The 23,078-nt window shown below is 37.6% G+C and overlaps 1 protein-coding gene across 1 annotated transcript in view; it reads right to left on the bottom strand.

Annotated features, from left to right (window-relative positions):
- The window catches only part of Ralgapa2 (Ral GTPase activating protein catalytic subunit alpha 2), a 304,413-nt gene that overhangs the window by 81,096 nt on the left and 200,239 nt on the right, over nucleotides 1-23,078 (bottom strand). The window contains exons 34-36 of the mRNA XM_048348713.1: nucleotides 17,260-17,383; nucleotides 14,405-14,560; nucleotides 8,158-8,316 (exon numbers count right to left, since the gene is read on the bottom strand). Coding sequence (XP_048204670.1) covers nucleotides 8,158-8,316; nucleotides 14,405-14,560; nucleotides 17,260-17,383 — 439 coding nt within the window. The remainder of the gene's footprint in view (nucleotides 1-8,157; nucleotides 8,317-14,404; nucleotides 14,561-17,259; nucleotides 17,384-23,078) is intronic.

Genomic DNA, 23,078 nt, shown 5'->3' with positions numbered 1-23,078 from the left:
GAAAAAGCTAGGATGATGGTTTGTCTCCATTGGGAGAGCACCAAAGTAGCAAGCAAGTAAAGTAAGCAGAGCAAGCAAACCAAGCAAGTGCAAGGTCCTAGGTTCAAACTGTGGTATCAGAGAAGAAAATTTCTTCTGACATATATTCATTCCCACAATTATTTCCTCTGCCATGTCCAGTTTACTTTTGAGCCTTTCAATGGCATTCATTTCCGTTATAGTGTCTTGGATTTGCAGCATTTCCTTTTAATCCCACTAAATTTTTTTAAAGAGTTTCTACCTGCTTACATTAACCAATTCCTCTGTGCTCTCCACTTTGTTTTTCAATCAATGCCCTTAGCTTATTCATCATAGTTTAAATTCCTGGACTGAGAATTCCAAAATTTCTATCATGTTCAACTCTTCTTCTGATTGTTGCTCTGTCTCTAAAAATTGTGGTTTTTGTCTTTTAGTCTGCCTTGTAGTTATTTTTTAAAAATTATCTTTAAGGAATTGTACAAAGGAGTTTCAATTCATCATGCTTATCTTTTTTTTAAACAAGGCAGACATATGCCTTGTCTAGCTTTGTTGTAAGCTAGACATGATACATCATTAAAAGCAAAGTAAGTAGACCTTTAATATAAAAACTTTCGTGTTTATCTGGCTATGAGTAAGGCTGTGTTTATTATTATTTTGTAGATGTGGACATAGTTGTCAAAGTCTGAAATTTTCTTGGATTTCCTTGCCTTTGTTTCCCCAGTATCTCTGGGTTTCCCTACATATTTATAAGATCTTTGATAAGATCTGAGACTTTTTCCAGACGCATTTCCCTGTTACTATACAATATCTTACTGATTACTGATATATCCCTCTCATACTATAATTTCTATACTATATCCTACTGATACAGAGATAAGATGTGGAGGTAGGGAGGATTCTAGAAGCCCCTTGATCCTGGGCCCCTCAACTGACCTTCACAACTGCTTCTCAGTTTTGGTTTTTGTGCCCTCTCCTTTTGTAGGTGAAATAGGAAAGCTAGGGAGTTTGATTTACCCAGATCATGTAGGCTTTGTTAAAATATCTTTTCTTGTTAAGAAGAATGGAATGTTTTAAATGGATTTAAAAATGTTTCCCTATCTTGCTTCCAATGTATGAGGGGACTTTATTGTGAGGATCTTAGGACTTAGGAGGAAAATTCATAAAAGTGTATCTACCTTCCTACTTTACTCTCATGGTTGTCCAGAAACTGGTCAATTACAATTTTCCTTACTCTAATATTGCCATACCTGCACCAATTGGTTTCTGTTCCTGAGTCTCAATTCTAGTAAACTGTGTGTGATCCTCTATATCTGGCTGTTGGTCTAATATGGGAACGTGTGTCCTGTGAGTTCAGTTCTTGGATGGAAGAAGTGTTGTTATTTTGTTTGTTGTTTTATTGTGAGGAGGATGAGAGTGATTCTACCAAGCTCTCTCAGGAAGAACAGACACCTGAAGGCATTTATCTGAATTAGTAGTCTTCTTCTTGCACATGTCCTTTCACTATTTTCTTTGCAATATCTATTCTTCAGTCTAACGCTCTCCCAACTGAGCTATTTCGGCGACCTTATCTATTCTAATTGGAAGCTTCTGGTTCAACCACTTCTTTTTTTCCAGTATTTCTTTTTTAATGTTATTATTAAGGAGCTTGGCAAAGGGGTTCCAATTCTGTAAGTCAGATAATGAGTACAATTCTTTTTGGACACTGTCAACCCTTCATTTGCTTCCTCTCATTTTTCCCTGCCCACAAACTGCATAGTTCATTTTGTACATAGTGCTGGCCATCACAGGAAGCAGCCTCAACAGATATAACTTGCCTGCTTGATTGAAGACAATAGTTTACCACAGGTCTAACTGTTGGTTATTAACCAAACTAATTGTCTCACTTGAAATTTCCAGAATAATATAATCATAGAGATGCCTCAAAGGTCAAGGTAGAATGGTGGCAGGGTGGTCCTGGGGTGCTGAGTAGACCTCTGCTGCCATAGCTCTTTTGTTTGGTGGGTCTGAACAAAGGGTTCCAGAGGTTAAAAAATATTAAGATTAAAAAGAACCCTGTGGACTGGAGGGTTGGTATGTTTTAATGTGTGTGTGTGTGTGTGTGTGTGTGTGTGTGTGTGTGTGTGTTTTTTGAGTCTGCATGTCTTTATGTAGCCTAAACTGGCCTGGAAATCTTGAGATTTCCATTCTCTGTCCCCCAGGTGCTAGGATCACAGGTGTGCAACATTGGGTCAGGTTAGGCTGGGCAAAGTTGTTACAATTTCAGTGCCCATAGCACAAAATAAGCAGTTGAACCTGATGAAGGATGAGACTATAGGGCTAGAAGTGATAAGTAATATAAACTTCCTGACTCCTGTGATGGGGGAAAAGTTGCATTTTAATTCCACAGAGGAAAGTTAAGGAGCTACTGATGATCTAAAGCTACTCAGTTGCTAGATACAGGCATCAATGACAACAAAGAAACAAACAAACAAAAAAAAACAAACTAAGAACCTTTTCCTGCTTCTATCTTTAGTAACCACACTCTTCAAATGCACTTCTTCCTAAAAGCAGTCCAGTAATCAGTGAAAGTAAACGCAATAAAAAAAAGCACACCAAGAAAACCCCTATGCTATTAAACCAGTAAATTTCAAGTACAGCACAGAAAACACAACTTTAAGGACAAATTCTCTAATTCTGTAGGTCTTGTTTTCTTTCCACAATAGGGTACTATGCACTCCTGACACCCCATCTCCCAGTATAGCTAACACCATGTACATCTGTGTGCAGGAGTTTAGCAGGGTCTGCCCTCCATTGATTGGGCCAAAAAGGCCCTTCATACTGAGGTAGATAAGAAGCAGAGAATAGGAACTGTCTTGCTTCCTGACACAAGCCTGAGTGTACATTTACAAAAGCTGACCCTGGATGGCCGAAAGAGAAAAGACAGATGAAATGGGAGGAAGCTGTATATTTCAAATACCAAGCAAAAAATGAAAAAAGATGTCAGCTTTCAAGGAAAATCAATGAAGAAGGGATTCTCAAAAACAAGTTGTTGTGAAAGATAAAGTAGCAGCTAGGAGCTAATAACAGGGTATAGATTTTCTTCCATTTTAGTGAGGCTTACCATATAACATAAATATTATTTTTCTTTATAACTTCTTGTGGGTGTCTCAGTGTTTGAAAAACTGGACAAAAGGGTCAATATAAATCCTTCACATCCAGGGAATTCTTTTAATTAGAAATGGCAATGAATAGAAGAAATCTGGTTTTAATATAACACCTACATGACAGATGCCTTTTCACATAGTTCTCCAAACTATCTTTTACTAAAATATATATTACTGCTACTATTAATAAATTACCCAAACAGATCATGCCACAGTAATTAATACATTATTTTTTGAAATTCTAGTCATTTGTAATTATTTTTTTAAATAAATGATTCTCTGTATAACTAAACATTAATTTACTTCCTTAAGAATTTCTCAGAATATTTTAAAGGGCATGATTTGTTCTCAAAAAGACTATTTCACTGAGATTGAGATAAATGTTTAAGAAAATTGTACACATGAAATAAAGAGAAACTTATATAACCATGTTTCAAATTTAAAAAGAAAAAACTTTATGTAATGAGTCCACTCTAGCAAGCTTAAAGCATTTCCTTTCAAACACAGGTATCAAAATGGCTTCTCTTGGCCTCCTCTGTGCAAAAAGATCAGGTGGCTTTTGGTATATCAGCTTTTTGCCAGCATTTTTTTAGGCACTTGGTTCAGGCAAAGGGCCAGGTCTAGGTGTCATCCTAAAGAGCGATACACAGCCAAACAAATATGTACGTAAGTTCTGTCTGTCTCCCCCACCTGCCATGTTGATAAAGATGCAAAGAGAACCAGCTATCCTTTTGGCTGTCACCAGAGTGTGGTCAGGGCAAATTAAGGAAAGTATGGGTGTATAGGACAAAGGATTCAATGGCTTCATTTACAGTCCCTGAAAGGACTGCATCCAGGCTTAATCCACAGCTAAATTTTACCACTGAGGAACCTAAGGGTCAAAGAACTTGAGATATCTGCTTAAGATACCCACTCACTGTGGCAGCCTTGAAACTAGATCACTGGCATCTCATCTCCTATCCTATTCACACTTTCCTTCTTCATACTCCTAAGGAAGTATTTGTCATTGTAAGTTTTTCTCCCATGCTCATATCTACTAGGATAAACTAAGTGATTGAGTTTGGAGGATATAAATGTTTTATATTTCTAACAGTAATGGTCCAGTTGAAGCCATGAGGGTGGACCCATCACAAAACTTCCACTAGTCTTAACAGGTCCTGGTCAAGGCTACTTCAGAACTACTTGTTAGTCAAATGGTTACCATTCAGTCACTAATGTGCTTGGAGATTAATATGTCACAAGAATTAAAACTGATTTTCACAAACACTATGAATTCCAATGACTTTCTAGTCATTGAAGACAGGGAAAGCAACATAGGAACTCACTGTAGTGTGGAAGCTTTATGAATCACTTAGCTAAAGAACAAATAAGTTGTTTTCACCAACTTCATAAAGTCACTCACACTCTCTGCCTTACATTCAAGTCTTTTCTGGATAGCTGATTTATTGATAAAAATAGGACAAAAACATCAAGCCTAGTAGTAATATAGTTTGGTTCTATGACCAAAAGATTATTGCCCCAGTATTTATGGAGATAGACTTATTTCAAAAGAAACTTAAGAACTAAATGATGCTATGGAGGACGGTTAAAAATTTAATTCAAAAAGAAAAAAAAGTTCAATACAATGCTCAAGAAATGAGGTTTTTATGCAGGCACACAAGCACACCCACACGCCTTCAACATACTATTTCACAAATGCTGTGTATTATTAAGAGGAGGCGGATTCTGCCAGGCACATAATTTGTATATTTAAGGGAGGTGTATGGAATGAAAAAGCGAAATATGTTAAATTTCAAAGGACTTGGAAGCAATGCTGCCTGTGAGCTTGTATTACAAATAGCCCTACATTATTACATACGCTATTAATGAGGCCAACTGAATGAAAGTACAATTTGAATATGCATGACTCTATCCAATGAGCAGGACTTTTTGTGTACTGAGTGTTTTTTTTTCTCCTAAAAAAGAATTAAAATTATTCTTTGGGAAGTATGGCTGCCCAAAGATCAGTAAAGCAAATGTAATTAGACCACAGAGTCATACTACATTCATATGAAATATACAGGTGCTAAAATGCCTTTGACTCCATCCACAGCTTCTGAAATTTACACAAATCCTGGTCATCTAATGGGAATAACTGTCAACCTAAAGCAACTGCACATTACAATTTATAAGTTAAAAAAAAAAAAGAGATTTTTTTGGTGGCAATTCCTAAAAGTAGACAAGGCTAAACAAACCTTTTGATTTTAGACCCTTCACTTTCATAGTAAGGAACACTAGTTAAAAGACTGGGGAATGGGTAAATTATTGCACCAAATGGCTAAGAATTAATCTCTGCTGACTAGCTGTAATCTAACGAGGCGTCTGTGTCCCAGGGAGCCTGCAGCATGTCCCTGGCGGTATGTGCAGTGTGTCGAGTCTGCGTGGCACCCTTTGTCCTCGCTCACAGGCGGCCTTTCCCCTCATTGTCCATAATATCCTCATGCATCTGGGACGCGTGGAATGCATTCATACTAACAGACTTACCATTGTTTTCTCTCAGAAGCTTTGTTGAGCAAAGACTGCATCACGGTTACTGATAATTATATTGCTTAATTAATCAAGACAAAAAATTTGCAAATCATTGCCTGGTTGCCAAGCAGGGAGATAAAAAATGACAACAATACAAGCTGAGGCAATATAACAAAAGTAACAGCTATCTGATCAGAAATTCTTATATAATGAAGCTATTAATGCTAAAGCGGTTAATGTTAACATTGCTCCAGGTGTCTCTACTTAGATGCAAACAAAAAGGCTAACATTATGGATATAAAAGGCCAAATGTTGCCATGGATTCTGTAACCTGATAGAGAGGACAGCCTTTTCATTTGATTAGGGAATGCAATTTAAATACCAGGGACTGAAGCCAAACAAACAGACTTTCCCTCCGAAAGGCTCTTGCATTCACCCTGGGGTCAGTGGTTGGTGAACAAAAGGTCAGCCACACTTGCCCTGGAAATGTCTGGATTAATTTTATTACATTGTAATGGTTTGTACTTTAAATGTAGGAATAACACTAAATTTCTAGTTATCCATTATTTTTGTCTTCTCTTCAGGCTTTTTGAATTAAAATACTAAGAAAGCAACTTGCTCAATTACTCTCATCTGGCCTTATGGTCAAATTATTAAACTTACATATTTTGAATAACAATTTTAAAGGTAAATTAAAAATACTAGTGTTTTTATGCATTTTATAATTACTATTTTAAATATCACTTTTGACACTATGAAATGAACTGAAACATTTTTCATGTCCTTTATTTACTTCAAAGATAAATGTGACATTTTTAAGACATTAAATGGCATTTTAGAAGACTATGTTGAAAATGAATTAATAAAGCTAGCTAATCCACACTAAATACTAAAGAAACAGATTTTCTAGTTTTGAGTGGTAAAAGAGAATAAATTTATTGGTTTTCTAATATTAAAATTCTCAGTTTAATTTTAAAAATTAAAGTAATACAAATACAAAGAGTAGATAATGTTAGCACTAATCCTTTCCTTATGGTACAAAATTGAACACTTCACATACACAGAGGGCTGAATAAGAGATAATATAAATATTTGATATGACGTTTTGGCATCTTTACCCAATGAATAAAAGAGCCTTTATTCTTTTGCATCAGAAATTGGATTTGCTGGATTCAGGACTTGATTCTCATTTATCTAGTTTTATAAAAAAATATGCATGCTAAACTTGGCATTCATTACAAACTTTATTTCTGTGACAGTAACTATAGCACAAATACTATAGCAATAATACTAATAGTAGCTAATGCTGAAATGCCTTTCACTCTAGGGTAGGGAACATTTGAAGCACTTTTTCACTTATTACCTCATTTAATGATCACAATTTATTACTTAAGGTTATAAATTTCAGTGACCTATTATTTTTATTATTATCTTTTGTTTGCCAGTCCTGGGGCTCAAACTCAGGGCCTGAGCACTGTCCCTGGCTTCTTTTTGCTCAAGGCTAGCACTCTAACACTTGACCCACAGCACCACTTCTGGCTTTTTCTGTTTATGTGGTGCTAAGGAATTGAACCCAGGGCTTCCTGCATGCTAGGCAAGCACTCTACAGCTAGGTCACATTCCCAGCCCCTATTTTAAATTTTTAAAAGTTCAAAAACAACAATGTTCAGTTCTTTCAAAATGATTTGGAATGAAAATAAAGACTGTATTTACAATTAGACCGAAGAACACTTGAGGAGTGGCTTAATATTCTAAATGTCTAACTTAAAAACTCTTCATAAGAAGTTCAAAACAAAAATAAGTCATTACATAAAGTATTGCCAAGATATCACTAAAAGGCACAAGTATGGTAACAGCAGCCAGTACATAAGGCATAGACTACTGGATTGTTCTATTCAGTCCCATGATCAATACCAATTGACATAACTGAATTGATTCTGTGGCAAGGTGCTTTGCTTGTTAATACCCATCATGTCAGCTGTGCTTTAAGGACACAATCGCTTTGTGGACATGCTCAAAATCCTTCAGGTGTGACCTCTATTAGTACTGATTAGAGGCTGATAAATCAATGCCTATCCTCAGACAACATTGGCTCTATACCTATAGATATCCCCCAAACGCTAGCTAGCTATACACACACACACACACACACACACACACACACACACGTACGTCTTTTAACTTTTACTAAATCAATGTGCCCCATTTTAAAAAGTAGTCTTTCAAACATACATTTCGAAAATGTATATTATTTTCAATCACAATTTTCTTTGACAAATTTTCAAAGGGGCCAAGAATATAATATGTAATTTTGTGCTCATGATTAAAGACAGTTTTGAAAATTCTAGTTCATATTGCATTCTTACATAATGGCACACACACATTTGGATATGTATGTAAGATACCCATCAGTTGGAAGAATTCCTCTGAACTCAAGTTACTGTTTCAATAACAGCGAATTAGATGGCAGATGCTGTAGAAAACATACCTCAGGTTTCTTCGTTATTGCAATAAAGAACATGTGATTCTTCATTGGGTAAATAGTGATCGAAACGTCTCCAAAGGCAGTTGGAATAATCCCCCTGCGGTAGTCTCTGGAGTGTTCAGACCAGACGATATGGACCTCATCATTCCCCAAGTGACGGAGCTGCAACAGAAAATTGGCTCTTTAATAATCAAGGTGATAACAGCAGTTTATAAGGGGTCATGGCTTACAAATTGAATTATAAAATTCAGAGGAGAAAGTACTTTATGTCCAAAGTAGGACACAACATGGATGCCTTTATGAGAATTTTTAGAAGTACAATTCCATAAAAATACATTCATCTTCTATGAGGTACATTGGGTACTAAGATCATAATTCTAAGTACTGAGGAAATATTCTGGTTGGATGAGGCACCAACTTTTCAAGGTCATTTTTTTTCCTTAATGGGGTTTTCTCTTATGTCATAATCATATGCTTTGTTTTGATGAGTTTGTCTCTAAAAATTAATGCCAAGAGTATTTTTTGTTATGCTAGTATTATAAGCCTCTTAATTCAGTGGATATTAAGAAGAATATAAGACAACATAAGCCATTATAAGAAAAAGTTAAGAACTATATAAGAAATTAGTCTTAGGATAAACATTTAAGAAAATGAATGTATAAAATTATACTTATTTAGGAAAAATAGATATATGATTTGGTAGGGATCTAGTATCTGACATTTTAAATTTGAAATTAAATGGTAAATTTAAACTCTTTAAGAGTGCCAATGTGTTTCACATATTGTCTTGTTTAATCTTGCCACAAACTCCCTGAGGGATCCAATGCTATCTTATCCTATGCTCAGGAAGGTGAAGGCTATGTACACCCAGACCCCCATGAACACCGTGTAGGCCAGGTAGGCTAGGAACTTGGACTGAGCTACTGGTTCAGTGCTATTTGTACTACCACAACTATCTAAGCCTTTATGAAAGTTGCTTTAGTGTAACAGCTCAAGGATCTGAGCCTGCTTGTTTGTATAATTTTATATAGAGAGAGGATTTAAACTCTAAAAAGCAAATTATAGAATCATGGTCCTTTTTACAGATGTTTTAGCAGAAAGATTTCAGGGCCAAGCTGTGCAGCTTGCAAGGACAACCTTGATAAACCTCCTGCATGACAACTTCACCATTCCCAGATAGAGGGAACTGCATAAGAAATCAGTTGAGAAGCCTAAAAGGAGGAGTTGAACAGATTGTAAAGATTAAAATGTTGACTAGAGAAAGCCTTTTGAAATGTGAGGTTTCTGTCTCTGCATCTAGTAGCAGAAGGTTGCTATCTATCACCTTAAAAAAGTCTTTCTTGCTTCCTTGTTGATTTAACAGATAAAAAATTAAAAACATAGTGAGTTAAAAAAGAACTTTAGTAAAATAGAAATGTATCAAATCTAATGTTTTAAAGGATTAAGAAAGAATTCTCAGGAATACTGCATATTTAAAACATAGCAGCATAAAAACTATTTTCTTTACAGATTTCAGATTTTCCACAAAGAAAAAAAATCCAAAGTGACCCCTATAGTTTCTTTCCCATTTATTAGGTAACAAACAAAGTGGTTTGTTGCAATGTCTGCTTATTCTTCACTCTCTCTTACTCTGGGAATGACTGCACAAGTCAATTACTTAAAAAGAGACTTGCATCTGTACCTATACTAAGGGCGCACGATTCGATTACATTTGAATATGGGCTCCAGGACAAGTGCAATTGAGGGGGCTGAACACAAGTCACGATGAACCAGAACAATTTAATGGAATTGACAACTTTCCAAATGCAAAAATTACCTAGTAAATCTTTTTTTCCTCCCTCACCAATCAACATATAAATACTATATTGTACAATATATTGTATAGCAGGCAAAAGGTACAGCCAATTCAATACACAAAGAGAGAAAAAAGGACAATGATTTCTCATAGCAGTGCTAAACATTTCCCTCTATCCTATCTTTGTTCTTTCCTTCCTCTTCTCCTTCCCCTTCCCTTTCCTGTTCCTTCTTTTCTTCAGTGGTAGGGATAAAACCGAGGGTCTTGTACATGCTAAGCAAGTACTTTTGAACTATACTTTGTTCCTATTCCTATCTTTTTCTTTTTAACAAAACATGCAAGGATCTTACAATACTCCTACAATTCAATCTTTTTGTAGAAAATAACACCACAGCCAACCCCACAGACATGGTAAGACAGGTAGGCTTTTCACAGGGAATATGGATATTACCCAACTGAAACTTTAGAAGGAATTTAGAGCTGTAGGAAGTAGTGAGAATTGGTCTTGCCTTAAGAGTTCAAGGCTACAACCCTGATCCTGAAGAGTTCAGGACCTCTTGTTAAAACTGCTAGTACAAGCATTCAAATGGAAACCTACAAAACCCTGCTTGTGTACTACTACCTGATACCAGCACCCAACACCTGTAATAGGTCCCTTTATTACACAAGGATCAGATGAAAGCATTATCTCTAAGTGGTACAGTGACTGCTGAAATTTTGCAGTTATTCTCCCCTTCTAAATTGGATTACTCAATTGCAAATTACATAACCCATTCTCAGAAGTACAGCAAGAGAGAGCAGTATCATACTAATAGACCCTCCTTCCTAGTGTAATAATTCTGTAATTAAGGAGAAACTATTTTTGTGTAGATATCTACACAAAATGAAAACATATAAATTCTATATATTGTACATATATTTATGCACACCCACATAAACCATGACAAAAAATCCTCTAGGGCATACAAACTTTGCTTTTGATTAGAATGTTTTGCTTAGAATCAGTATTTCAAAACAAACTTTCACTTTTCTTGTAATATTTGAATGATCTTTGGATGAGAAGAATCTTTGTCATTTAAAAACTGTGCGTATGAATATAGTATGTGTATGTGTTTTACTGGAGATGAAGCCTAGGGCTTCATGCATGTTAGGCAGGAATTCCACCACTGAGCTTTGTGTAGCTATCTTGATTATCATGATACTCTAACTTCTGGACACATTGCAGTTTGACTAGCTAAATGACAAAACTAAGAGTTAAGGCTATAAGACCAATTCACCGATATATCTAAAGCAAAGAACAAAAAGTGCATCCTCTTCTGCTTACTAAACAAACCAAATTGATCTGGACAATCTGCTCACTATATCAGAATATTCTGGAAATTTAAAGTGGTGCTCACCTTAAAGAGATTTCAGTACAGAAATATGATTTTGTCTGAGAACTTTGACGTAATGCCTTCAAATTAGAAACACTGATGGGTTTGCTCATGGCACATGAGTTAAGTTGATCTAAGGTATGTGCCTCTGGGAGTAGACTGGTGAGCCTTGCCCTTGCCCTGGAATGGAGCTGGCATTCCTGTTAGCTTTGCTTCTTCTTCCAACAGGCTCCAAAAGGTCTGGATGTTCATTGGAGTCTCAAGAAATCAACTCTACTTCATGTCCTGACAGAGTTCTAAAGTCCCTATGCTCAAGCTATTCTGCCTGCTGCTGCCAGGCTGCACGCCACTGGTGACACTGGTCACGGTCCACACCTAATAGGCTGACCTCCTTTCCCAACTAATTGCATTACATTGCCAGCTGGCTCCAGAAGGAGTCGTCTGTTTGATTGAAGAATTCCTGCTCCTCAGTGGGCCCGGCTGCTACTTTTACTAAGTAACAGTCAGGCCTGACATCCCCATTGTTTAGCTGACAGTCTGCCCATCCTAAAATCTAAGTTTTATTTGTAAATTAACCAAGAAACTTCCTGCCAGAACAGCCCTGCCTGGAGACTGATAATGTGGGCCTTTCATCCCTTTTCACTCATACTGTATCACTGCCAATTTGTTTTTTATGCGGCTGGCTAGCCTGAGGCTATAAAAGCCTTGTAAGACATAAGTGCAATTATAGTCCTGGAGTCAAATGAATTGGACAAATCCAATAGCACAGCTCTGTCCCCACTCTGCAAACCCCTACAGCAGTTAGATTAGCTGTGAAAAATCTAATCTAGCTAGAGCTAACAAATTTCTGCAGTGAAGGATCAAGAGTTCAGAATGGGGTTGCAACCAGATTGCAGAATTGAAAAAGTCCCCCCATGACAGGGGCAGAAAAGAGCATGAATCACTTTAGAATTTTGCAGCTCATTTTTTAAGCTGTTAGAGTCAATTTAGTTAGAATAAGACAAGGAACTGTGGGCTGCTGTTACTGTGTCTGAATTTTAGTCTAGCTGTGAGACGTCCTGATAAAGAGAGTTTATCACTAATGATGCTAAATCTCAGAGCTGCAAAAGGTATCAGTTGAATTTTGATTATTACAGCGGGGAATCTTTCAACCAGGCCAAGCCTTGGAACATTATTTATAACATGGCATTTTATCAAGAAAACAATATGTCTTTTAAAATAGTAACAACAAGAAAGAAAAAAAATCCACTTTACTTTAGAAAATACTTAAATATTGTACATGGAACTCTTTTGACAATATAGTTATCTGTCATAAGAAAATCATAGAATATGGTGATACATCTGCAGAATTGTAAAAATTTACACATTTAAAAAATGTGTGAGGCTCACTTGTGATATCCATAAATTGTGTTAGGCTCTGAGACACTAATGAAGGACAAGGTCCTCCTTTCTAAGACCTTGGCAGCTAGAGGCAGCCATCAGAACCCAAGACAGAGAAGCAGCTCCTCTAATGTCAGTGGGAAGCAGCACCTAGCTAACACCTCTTGTGCCCAGTGTAGCATGCTAGGCTATGTGGGTAGAAGGGCTGCTGAGTTTCTGAATGCAAATTATGTTTTGTATATCTGAAACACTTGATCACTATGAAAATCATCTGTGACAGGGTTGTGATGGAAGTTCTGATGTCTTACATGCACTGTTGCCTACTGTGTACACAGTGCAAATGTCTATAGCTACAGTGTAGTAGATAAATAAAAGCACATTGAAAAAGATAGTGTTGTGCATGAGTTAATATCAATCACCTGGCTAATAATAGACAATGGTTAAAAGTAAGGATCAATTAGACCAATGGATATTAACAGGGGCCGATGGTTGGAGAGATCTTACCAGGCACAATATTAAGCAATTTTGCATGAATGATTTATTACACTGTGACATGGACTGCATTTTTATCTTATTTAATAGATGAGAAACTAAGGGACTATCTAGTGAAATAACTGGACACACACTAGATCACAGGTTTGTTATCTTCAGGGCCTGGCTCTAATCATATCATCACACTCCCTTAATAGCTAGCCTTAGTCAATGTGTGAGGTGTAGTGCTCAGTTCCTTGAGAATGAGTATGAGGTTGGTATTCTAGGCTCCATCACAAGCTCATAGGTCAGATGAGTATAAATCTAATTGCACTGGGACTTTCTACTCATCTGGAAACTCACAGGAGTGGATTATTTTCCAGACTAAACCTCTCTTTTATTAAGGTACTTCTGACTCTGAACACAGGATTTTCTGAGGTACACATGCTGCAGGCTGTGAAGTACAGAGCCATTTCCCTGAGGGTACTTCCCCCAGGGAAAAAGGTATCTTCAATTCCAAGGAAAGTGCCCAACTGGGTCAAAGCTGAAGAATAAAAGAGTGAGCAGCCAAGGGAAGACAGCAGCACATCTGAACCTGTCATTTTGCCAGATGCTCTCGAATCACTCCCAGCAAACCTGAGAAAGATGGTTTTCCCAGAGCTCCACCAGTACTTTTGTGATATAGGCTATTACACACTGTGGCCTTCAGTCTGTGAGGTAAAAATGTTAGTTTCTGTCAGGGACTAATAGAGAAGATCTAAAAGTAGTATCATTTAAGCCCTTTACTTTTCCCAGACTTTAATCTCAAAACCTAAATTGGTCCAAGAGAGTATTTTATATTCATCACAACTGTATCCTAAAGAAGAGTCCAGAGAGCTGGGTGCATGTGGCTCATGCCTGTAATCCTAGCTACTCAGGAGGCTGAGATCTGAGGATTGCCATTCCAAGTCAGTCCAGGCAGAAAAGTCCCTGTGAAACTCTTATTTATAATTAACCATTCAAAAACTGGAAGTGGAGCTATGGCAGACTACTAGCCTTGAGCAAAACAGCTCAGGGACAGCACCTAAGCCCGGAGCTCGAGCTCAAGCTCCATAACCAACAACACAACAACAAAAAAGAAGAGTCCAGAGGAAAGAAGCCTTGGTGTCCATTGGACCTGGTATTTCTTCAGTGTCAGCTGGGCACCTACCCACCTGGGCAGCTTTGTATTGTCCCCAAGGAGGTACCTTACCTTTTTGGTAAGTGAATCATCTGAATCTGATGGCATCCGAGTGGAAACGTGGAAAATCACTTCCACAGTCGAGGTAGCATAGTAAGGGGCGGTCTGCCCTGTGCTGCCATTGCGTTGAAGGCCACCCATAAACCCACAGTGGGTTGAGAGATCAACCTGATGAAGGGCACATATAAGAAAACAAGTAGGTTAATCCTAAGCTGTTCTCAATCATTAAAAGGAATGTACATTTAGGCGAAAAAAACTATTTTCATTCCAATATATTTCTTCCTGACTATAAACAAATATAATACAAGGTCAGACAAGGTTAAAATTTTACAGAAATAAAGAACAATAAAAATGTAAAAATAAAATTGTTCTGTAATCCTTCTAATTAAAGAAAATAACTATCAAATTTTTAAGGATTAGCTTAGCATGGCTCAGTGGTAAAGTACTTGCCTAGCATGTGCAAGGTCCTAGGTTTGATCCCTATCATAGCAAACAAGCAAGCAGGCAAACAAACTTCCTTAACTAATTATTAAGGGGTACAAATGTACACAAGTTAGTATCATTCTTAAAGTGCCATCAAAAGGGTTGTTCTAGTTTGTACGACTTCCAAGTATGGGCCATTCCTTTTAAAGTATGACATACATATTCACGTCTTAGGGACTCAATCTAAATTTAATTTGTCATAAATGACTTTTCTTTTAGTAAGGTACCTATTTTAACACACATAAAATAGAAAAATGTCTTCTGGGCCACTCTGAATTAATGTTCTAGCATTTCTCAAATGCTAGTTAAGAAAGTGTAGCTTAAAAATATATAATCCAAAAATACATGTCAAATGATATATTCCATGGTAAATAAAAAAGGAGCTGGGTGCTAGTGGTTCATGCCTATAATTCTAGCTACTCAGGAATCTGAGATCTGAGAATCATAGTTTGAAGCCAGTCCAGGAAAAAAAGTGTGAGACTCTTATCTCAAATTAACTACCAAAAAAGCCAGAAGTACAGGTATGGCTCAAGTGGCAGAGCACTAGCTTGCAGTGATTTAAAAGCTCAGGGATAACACCTAGGCCCTGAGTTCAAGCCCCAGGCCTTCCAAAAAACAAAGTAAGTTTATTGGTAAGAAGAACATTTTGATTTATCAGAAGTACAATGGTATTTAGAATAAAATCTACTTGGAAGCTTAGTGGTTCATGGTCCTAGAAACTCAGGAAGCTGAGATCTGAGAATTACAGTTCAAAGCCAGCCTAGAAAGTCCATGAGACTTTTATCTACAATTAACTACTTAAAAAAGCTAGAAGTGGAGCTGTGGCTAAAATGGTAGAGCACTGGTTTTGAGCACAAAAGCAGGGACAGCGTCTAGGCCTCAAGTTTAAGCCTCCAGACTGGGGCAAGCATGTGCACATGCACAGACACACACAAGCCAAAAAAAAAAAAATCAAAACCCTACTACTTGGATTTTTTTTGAAAGTATATACTTTAGATCTTGGTGTACTCTTGCCCTGTCCTCTTATTTACAGCAGGCTTTTTGCTGATGCTGAACTCTTGGAGCCAAGTTGTGCTTATGCACAATTTGAGTCTTTCTTTCTCTTAGCACATATAACGATAACAAGAAAAAATTATATTAGATATTTTGATTTGCATTTTTTTTTTGTTTGTTTGGCCAGTCCTGGGCCTTGGACTCAGGGCCTGAGCACCTTCCCTGGCTTTTTCCTGCTCAAGGCTAGCACTCTGCCACCTGAGCCACAGCGCCCCTTCTGGCTGTTTTCCATATATGTGGTGCTGGGGAATCGAGAGCTTCATGTGTAGGAGGCAAGCGCTCTTGCCACTAGGCCATATTCCCAGCCCTGTTTTTTTTTTGGCCAGTCCTGGGGCTTGGACTCAGGGCCTGACCACTGTCCCTGGCTTCTTTTTGCTCAAGGCTAGCACTCTGCCACTTGGGCCACAGCGCCACTTCTGGCCATTTTCTGTATATGTGGTGCTGGGGAATCGAACCCAGGGCCTCATGTATATGAGGCAGGCACTCTTGCCACTAGGCCATATCCCCAGCCCCTGATTTGCATGTTCTGACTACTTTGAATCCATTACAGATTCTGGGGAAATCTATCTATCTACCAATCTATCTATTTATGTATGTTCCTAGGAGGCAGGTATGTGTTTATGTGTGTACATGTCTATATTAATATACAGACATATATGTGTCAGTTATTATTTAGTAAAGAATAAAACCTAAATGGTTACTATCAACCATCTTGGGAATGTACGGAAAATTGGATGACAGCTAAACCATCATGGCTACTGTATTCTACTTTAATTTCAACTTCTGATTTCATCCAATTCTTTCTTAATTGCTTCCTTCTCCAGTCTCCATACTGTGGTAAAACCATTGCTTCTCAGCTCAACCCCGTTTTTCACTTCTCTATACAAACTGTATGTGGCTTGGTAAGTGCACCTGAGTATTCAGTTTTGTACAAAGCAAGTGAAAAAATATTAAGGGGAGACAAATGTTCACATGTAAAATAATGAAGATGACTACTGAATAGAAAAGATGGGAAGTTCAACACATTCTTCAGTTTTTTTTTTTTTTTTTTTTTTTGGCCAGTCCTGGGCCTTGGACTCAGGGCCTGAGCACTGTCCCTGGCTTCTTCCCGCTCAAGGCTAGCACTTCGCCACTTGAGCCACAGCGCCACTTCTGGCCGTTTTCTGTATATGTGGTGCTGGGGAATCGAACCTAGGGCCTCGTGTATCCGAGGCAGGCACTCTTGCCACTAGGCTATATCCCCAGCCCCATTCTTCAGTTTTTGACCTTTACCTGTGCTATACATATCTGTAAATAGTATTGGTAAACCACTATTGAATTAAATCAATTACCTCCCATCCAAGACCAGCAACGAAGTCTTCATATGCTTGGCTTCCTCTTTCATTGGACAGGATTGAACACTTGTCTTCTTGACCTTCAGCAATGTAAAATACTGCAATTTTATGTGTCTCACGACTGTAAAAGTTCAAATTTAAATGAATTACAATTCTCTATGTAAAGTTTTATTTTACTGCTACCATCAACATGATGTCTGCTATTAAGCTCACATTTACTGGAACTTCCTAGAGTCGATCATTGTTGTAAGATGGTTTAATACACATCTCATTTATTCTCTACAGCTACTCTAAAGACCAGCACTATCATCATTACCTGCCTTGGAATGGTGGCTAAAATCGGGTACAGAAATTAAATAAGAAACACACACAGCAAACAGAGGAGACTGGAACTCATAAAAGGCAGTCTGGTTCCTGAAAGCACACACCAAACAAAACATACACTAAACAACCTATCAGAGCATCCCGTTTTTGATAAACAGCATCGTCTTGTAAAGAATTTCACATACATATGAATTGGGAGTAGATCTATAACACACTTCTAGATACAGACATTGGGTATTTCCTCAATTGAAGCAAATATGCCAAGACTTTATGAGAAATAAAAATTTCTCCAAGCAGAGGATACTTGGTTGTTTTCTTTGCCAAAGGATAATATGTAATCCTGTGCTCTGCTTATACTGAGGATGTTTGTTAGGTGGGGTGGACAACTATCCAAGAAAACCTTACTTGGTCATACAAATCCTTTATATTGGCACGCTCCATGATGGATTATGGTAAGTTTATTATATTTAGGTAATTCACTTACTAAAGTAAGCATGATACTTTGAAGAAAGGGACCCTGACCTGAAAATTTCTTTTGTACATCTGGCATAGACTGCTCAGCTAAATCCATGTTAGACTGATTAGAAATATAATGGTATATTTGAATGTCTTAATAAGCAGCTTCTACAAATTATACAAAGTAGCTGAACCAACCCCTATCCTGCAATTTGATGCTAGTTTAGTTTTGAGAACATGGTTCTATTTCAAACAGAGCCTTACTCAAGAATCCCTCATCCGAAATGAGAATGGCCAAGAGACATATGAAAAAGTGCTCTACATCACTGGCCATAAAAGAAATGCAAATCAAAACAACATTGAGATTCCATCTCACCCCAGTAAGAATGTCATATATCAAGAAAACTAACAATGGGGGCTGGGGATATAGCCTAGTGGCAAGAGTGCCTGCCTCGGATACACGAGGCCCTAGGTTCGATTCCCCAGCACCACATATACAGAAAATGGCCAGAAGCGGCGCTGTGGCTCAAGTGGCAGAGTGCTAGCCTTGAGCGGGAAGAAGCCAGGGACAGTGCTCAGGCCCTGAGTCCAAGGCCCAGGACTGGCCAAAAAAAAAAAAAAAAAAAGAAAACTAACAATAACAGTTGTTGGAGGGGATGTGGCCAAAAGGGAACCCTACTTCATTGTTGGTGGGAATGTAAACTGGTTCAGCCACTCTAGCAAGCAGTATGGAGATTCCTCAGAAGGCTAAATATAGAACTCCCCTATGACCCAGCAACCCCACTTTTGGGTATTTATCCAAAAAAACACAACCAAAATCACAGTATAGCCACCAGCACAACAATGTTCATTGCAGCGCAATTTGTCATAGCGAGAATCTGGAACCAACCCAGATGCCCCTCCATAGATGAATGGATCAGGAAAATGTGGTACATATACACAATGGAATTTTATGCCTCTATCAGAAAGAATGACATTGCCCCATTTGTAAGGAAATGGAAGGACTCGGAAAAAATTATACTAAGTGAAGTGAGCTAGACCCAAAGAAACATGGACTCTATGGTCTCCCTTATTGAGAATAATTAGCACAGGATTAGGCAAGCCACAGCAGAGGATCACAAGAGCCCAATAGCTATACCCTTATGATCACATAAGATGATGCTAAGTGAAATGAACTCCATTTTATGGAAATGATTGTTATATCACAGTTGTAACTACTTTCAACATCCCATGTGTATCTGTAGTTTATACTGTTGATGATGTTCTTGTATCACCTTCTTGGATTGTACCTACACTATCTCTGTTATCTTATCTGAGTATATTGGAAACCGTGTATACTGGTATTAGAATTAGGAAATTGAGAGGGAATACCAAAATTGAGAGACAAAGGGTAAATTAAGAGAAACAACAACAAAAGCAATATTTGCAAAACTGTATGGTGTAAGCGAACTGAACACCTCAGGGGGGAAAGGGGGAGGGGAGAGGGGGGTATGAGGGACAAGGTAACAAAGAAATGTATCCAATGCCTAACGTATGAAACTGTAACCTCTCTGTACATCAGTTTTATAATAAAAAATTTAAAAAAAGAAAAAAAAGACAAAAAAAGAAAAATAAATAAATAAAAAGATTCTCACTTCCTCAGGTTTAAACAAAACAAAACAAAACAAAAAAAAGAATACCTCATCCACAGTCCCATTGTCAGTGAGTTTTACTAGTCAATATTTAACAAAAAAATCAGATTACCACTTCTAGAGCAGTTACACTCTTCTTTTGTATTACATTCTGAGAAATCTCACAGAAAATACTGTTAAGTGCTTCAACAATACAGAAATGTTTCTATTTTCCAATTACTTAATATCTCAACATTATAATCGAACTAGATAACTATTCTGGTAGAACTTGGCTCCATATTTTAACAAAATCTAGCATTTACTTCCTCATGAATTGTTTTTCTATTTAGGAAGAAAGACAAACTAAAATGTTATATAAAAACTGGAGAGAGGTTCTCTTCTACTCATTTAAATAGATATTTGTTTTCAAGTTCTCATATAATAAACATACTTGAACAGAAAAAGAATAATTTTTTTTTTTGGCCAGTCGTGGGCCTTGAACTCAGGGCCTGAGCACTGTCCCTGGCTTTCTTTTGCTCAAGGCTAGCACTCTGTCACTTGAGCCACAGTGCCACTTCTGGCCATTTTCTATATATGTGGTGCTGGGAATTTGAACCCAGGGCTTCATGTATATGAGGCAAGCACTCTTGCCACTAGGCCATATTCCCAGCCCCAGAAAAAGAATAATTTTTAAAAAACAATTGCGCATTTAAACAAAGAACATAGCTGTTACCATTTTATGATGTATTTTTGCACAAAATATATCATATGAAAAATGACTTTCCTGCCTGGGTTGCCATATTATTTACCACCCCAGTGACACTGACAAGGGGCACTTAGAGTCAGACCAGCTCATCCCAAGAACTATGAATAATTTGGAGGCTTGAATGCTACACTAACTTTTGAAGAAGAGGAGAAAAAAAAGTTACTCAATTTCTTTCTCTGGCTATCTCTACATATTTAAAGTCTCTTAGCATTCAATTATCTCAGTTCTATAGATTTGACAAGCATAAAAACAAATTCAGGTTTATGCAAAATGTCTCTGCTTATTCTCCAAGTCTAGGCTGTTTTATTTTATTTTAAATCACAACTGTTCATTGGTCCTTGAGTCCTCATTAACTCAGTATAGAAGCTGGAAGAACCAAGACTGAAAGATGGATGACTGACTGGTGTGGGTGTAAGGAAAGGTGATCTTTAGTTGTAAACCTTCACCAAATTTCACATCCTCCAAAATGTTAGTACCACAGAGAGCCTGCTCGGATACAGACTCTGTGTCTGGTCTCATTAGAGGTAAGCTTTTGAAATGGTAATTACAACAACAATAGCACTTCATATCCATAAGCTGCACAACCAATGCACGAAGGAACAGGTAATTGGAGAACACAAATACCATAAAACCAACAATTCCCTTATTCTCATTAGAATAAATTTTTCTTCCTTTTTAGGAATAGACCATGTGTTGTAATATTTAAAGAGACAAACAAACAAAAACAACAACTTAAAAAAAAGCATTCTTTTAATATCCACCTCACCACATGGGGGTAAGAAGGCACTCATATTTAAAAGGGAGAGCCCACTGTTATTTCTATGTACAGAGGTCATATACAGTCTACAGACCACAGATACAAGACAGTGTGTACTTTTCCTAACATTATGTTCAGAATAAGCTATATATCTTGCTAACAGTGACATGAATTAACATCAGAAACAGATAAATGTCCTAAGTGAAGATGAGGAACAAATTATGTTCTTGTCTGCTATTTGACCAATCTACAGGACAGTCCAGATTCTTGGACAGTCCAGATTCTTACAGTAGAAAGTCCCAGATTTACTTTCAGAATATTTCAGAGAATCCAAAAATACCGTTTACCACAGAATAAGTTGATAGGCATTTAGATGTCAATGAGACAATAAATCCAGGAGCTGGGGTTTTAAGTGAAGGTTAATCAAGGGGCAGAGGGTTGCCAATCAGTTCCTCAAAGCTATATTTTACTGCAACAGCACCCCAGGGAGATAATTCAATTGCACCTCATGTAACTAAAGTGCATTAACACTCAAAAAATTGGCCACAATTACAAGATACTAATATAATCACTTAGTACTATGAAGCATGGAATAATTTAGCACATGCTTGAAAATCTGAGTTGGGGACCCAAATGACTGCTTATTTAATGTTGAAGAACAAGAGGGAGAAGGAAGTGAATTGCTAAGTCCTTCAGGAGTCCCTCAACAAATTTCCATAGAGAACTCAGTCTTCACTCCCCTGGAGCAAAAGAATTACAGCAATAAGCAGGAAACTGAATCCAATAGAGTGTATAAGGAGTAACAAGTTATTTATCTCTAATGAGCTTAAAGCATTTTTTAAAAGTCAAATCTTTTTTTTTTTTTTTTTGCCAGTCCTGGGCCTTGGACTCAGGGCCTGGGCACTGTCCCTGGCTTCTTTTTTTTGCTCAAGGTTAGCACTCTGCCATTTGAGACACAGTGCCACTTCTGGCCATTTATATATATGGTGTTGGGGAATCGAACCCAGGGCTTCATGTATAGGAGGCAAGCACTCTTGCCACTAGGCCATATTCCCAGCAAAAGTCAAATCTTATACTCTAAGTTTCACTGGGCAAATTAAGAAAGGAAGACATTTAAAATGGTGATAGAGCTGTATCTTCACAGAGAATGGTTTCTTTCCCCAGGTACCACTGTAAATGAATTGTTTAATCCTAGGTATTTCTTTTCTTTTAATTCTATGTAACAAACACAGAATTTCCTTGATGCTGAAATATTTATTTCTCTTCAGAGTAGGAAGACCACCTAGGAGAAAAGGCCCTCACGTCATCTTCTACAGAAGGAGTCAGGCTCAGAACAGCCATCTTGACATACTCCAACACTCAAGAAATGTACATGGAATATTAATGTTTCTCCATGTGTGCGGCTATTAGAACCTGCAAGAGGGATAAGGAGACACATGGGAAGGTAGAAAAGTAAGTATGAAAACAGGGGAGGGAACGGAAAGGGAGAAAGAAAATCCATACTCTTGATTCTCACACATAAAATGAATGCTTAATTCTAGATCTTTCTGAAGGAATAATAGGACACAGCTATGCATAAACACAATTTCATTATCTGTTTGGTCCTTAATGACATGACAAAAGGACCACTTTTTTGTAATAAAGTCATCTTCCAAGTATTAAAAATATCCTGCTGGGCATTGGTGGCTCACGCCTATAATCTTAGCTACTCAGGAGGCTGAGATCTGAGGATCCCGGTTCCAAGCCAGCCTGCGTAGGAAAGTCCATGAGACTGATCCCCAATTAACCACCAGTAAACCAGAAGTGGCGCTGTGGCTCAAGTAGTAGAGCACTAGCCTTGAGCTGAAGAGCTCAGGGACAGTGCCCAGGCCCAGAATTCAAGCCCCATGACTGATTAAAAAAT

This window comes from Perognathus longimembris, chromosome 6, assembly GCF_023159225.1.
Source record: "Perognathus longimembris pacificus isolate PPM17 chromosome 6, ASM2315922v1, whole genome shotgun sequence".
NCBI classification, from domain to species: domain Eukaryota; kingdom Metazoa; phylum Chordata; class Mammalia; order Rodentia; family Heteromyidae; genus Perognathus; species Perognathus longimembris.
This window is presented reverse-complemented; position numbering and strand designations above follow the sequence as displayed.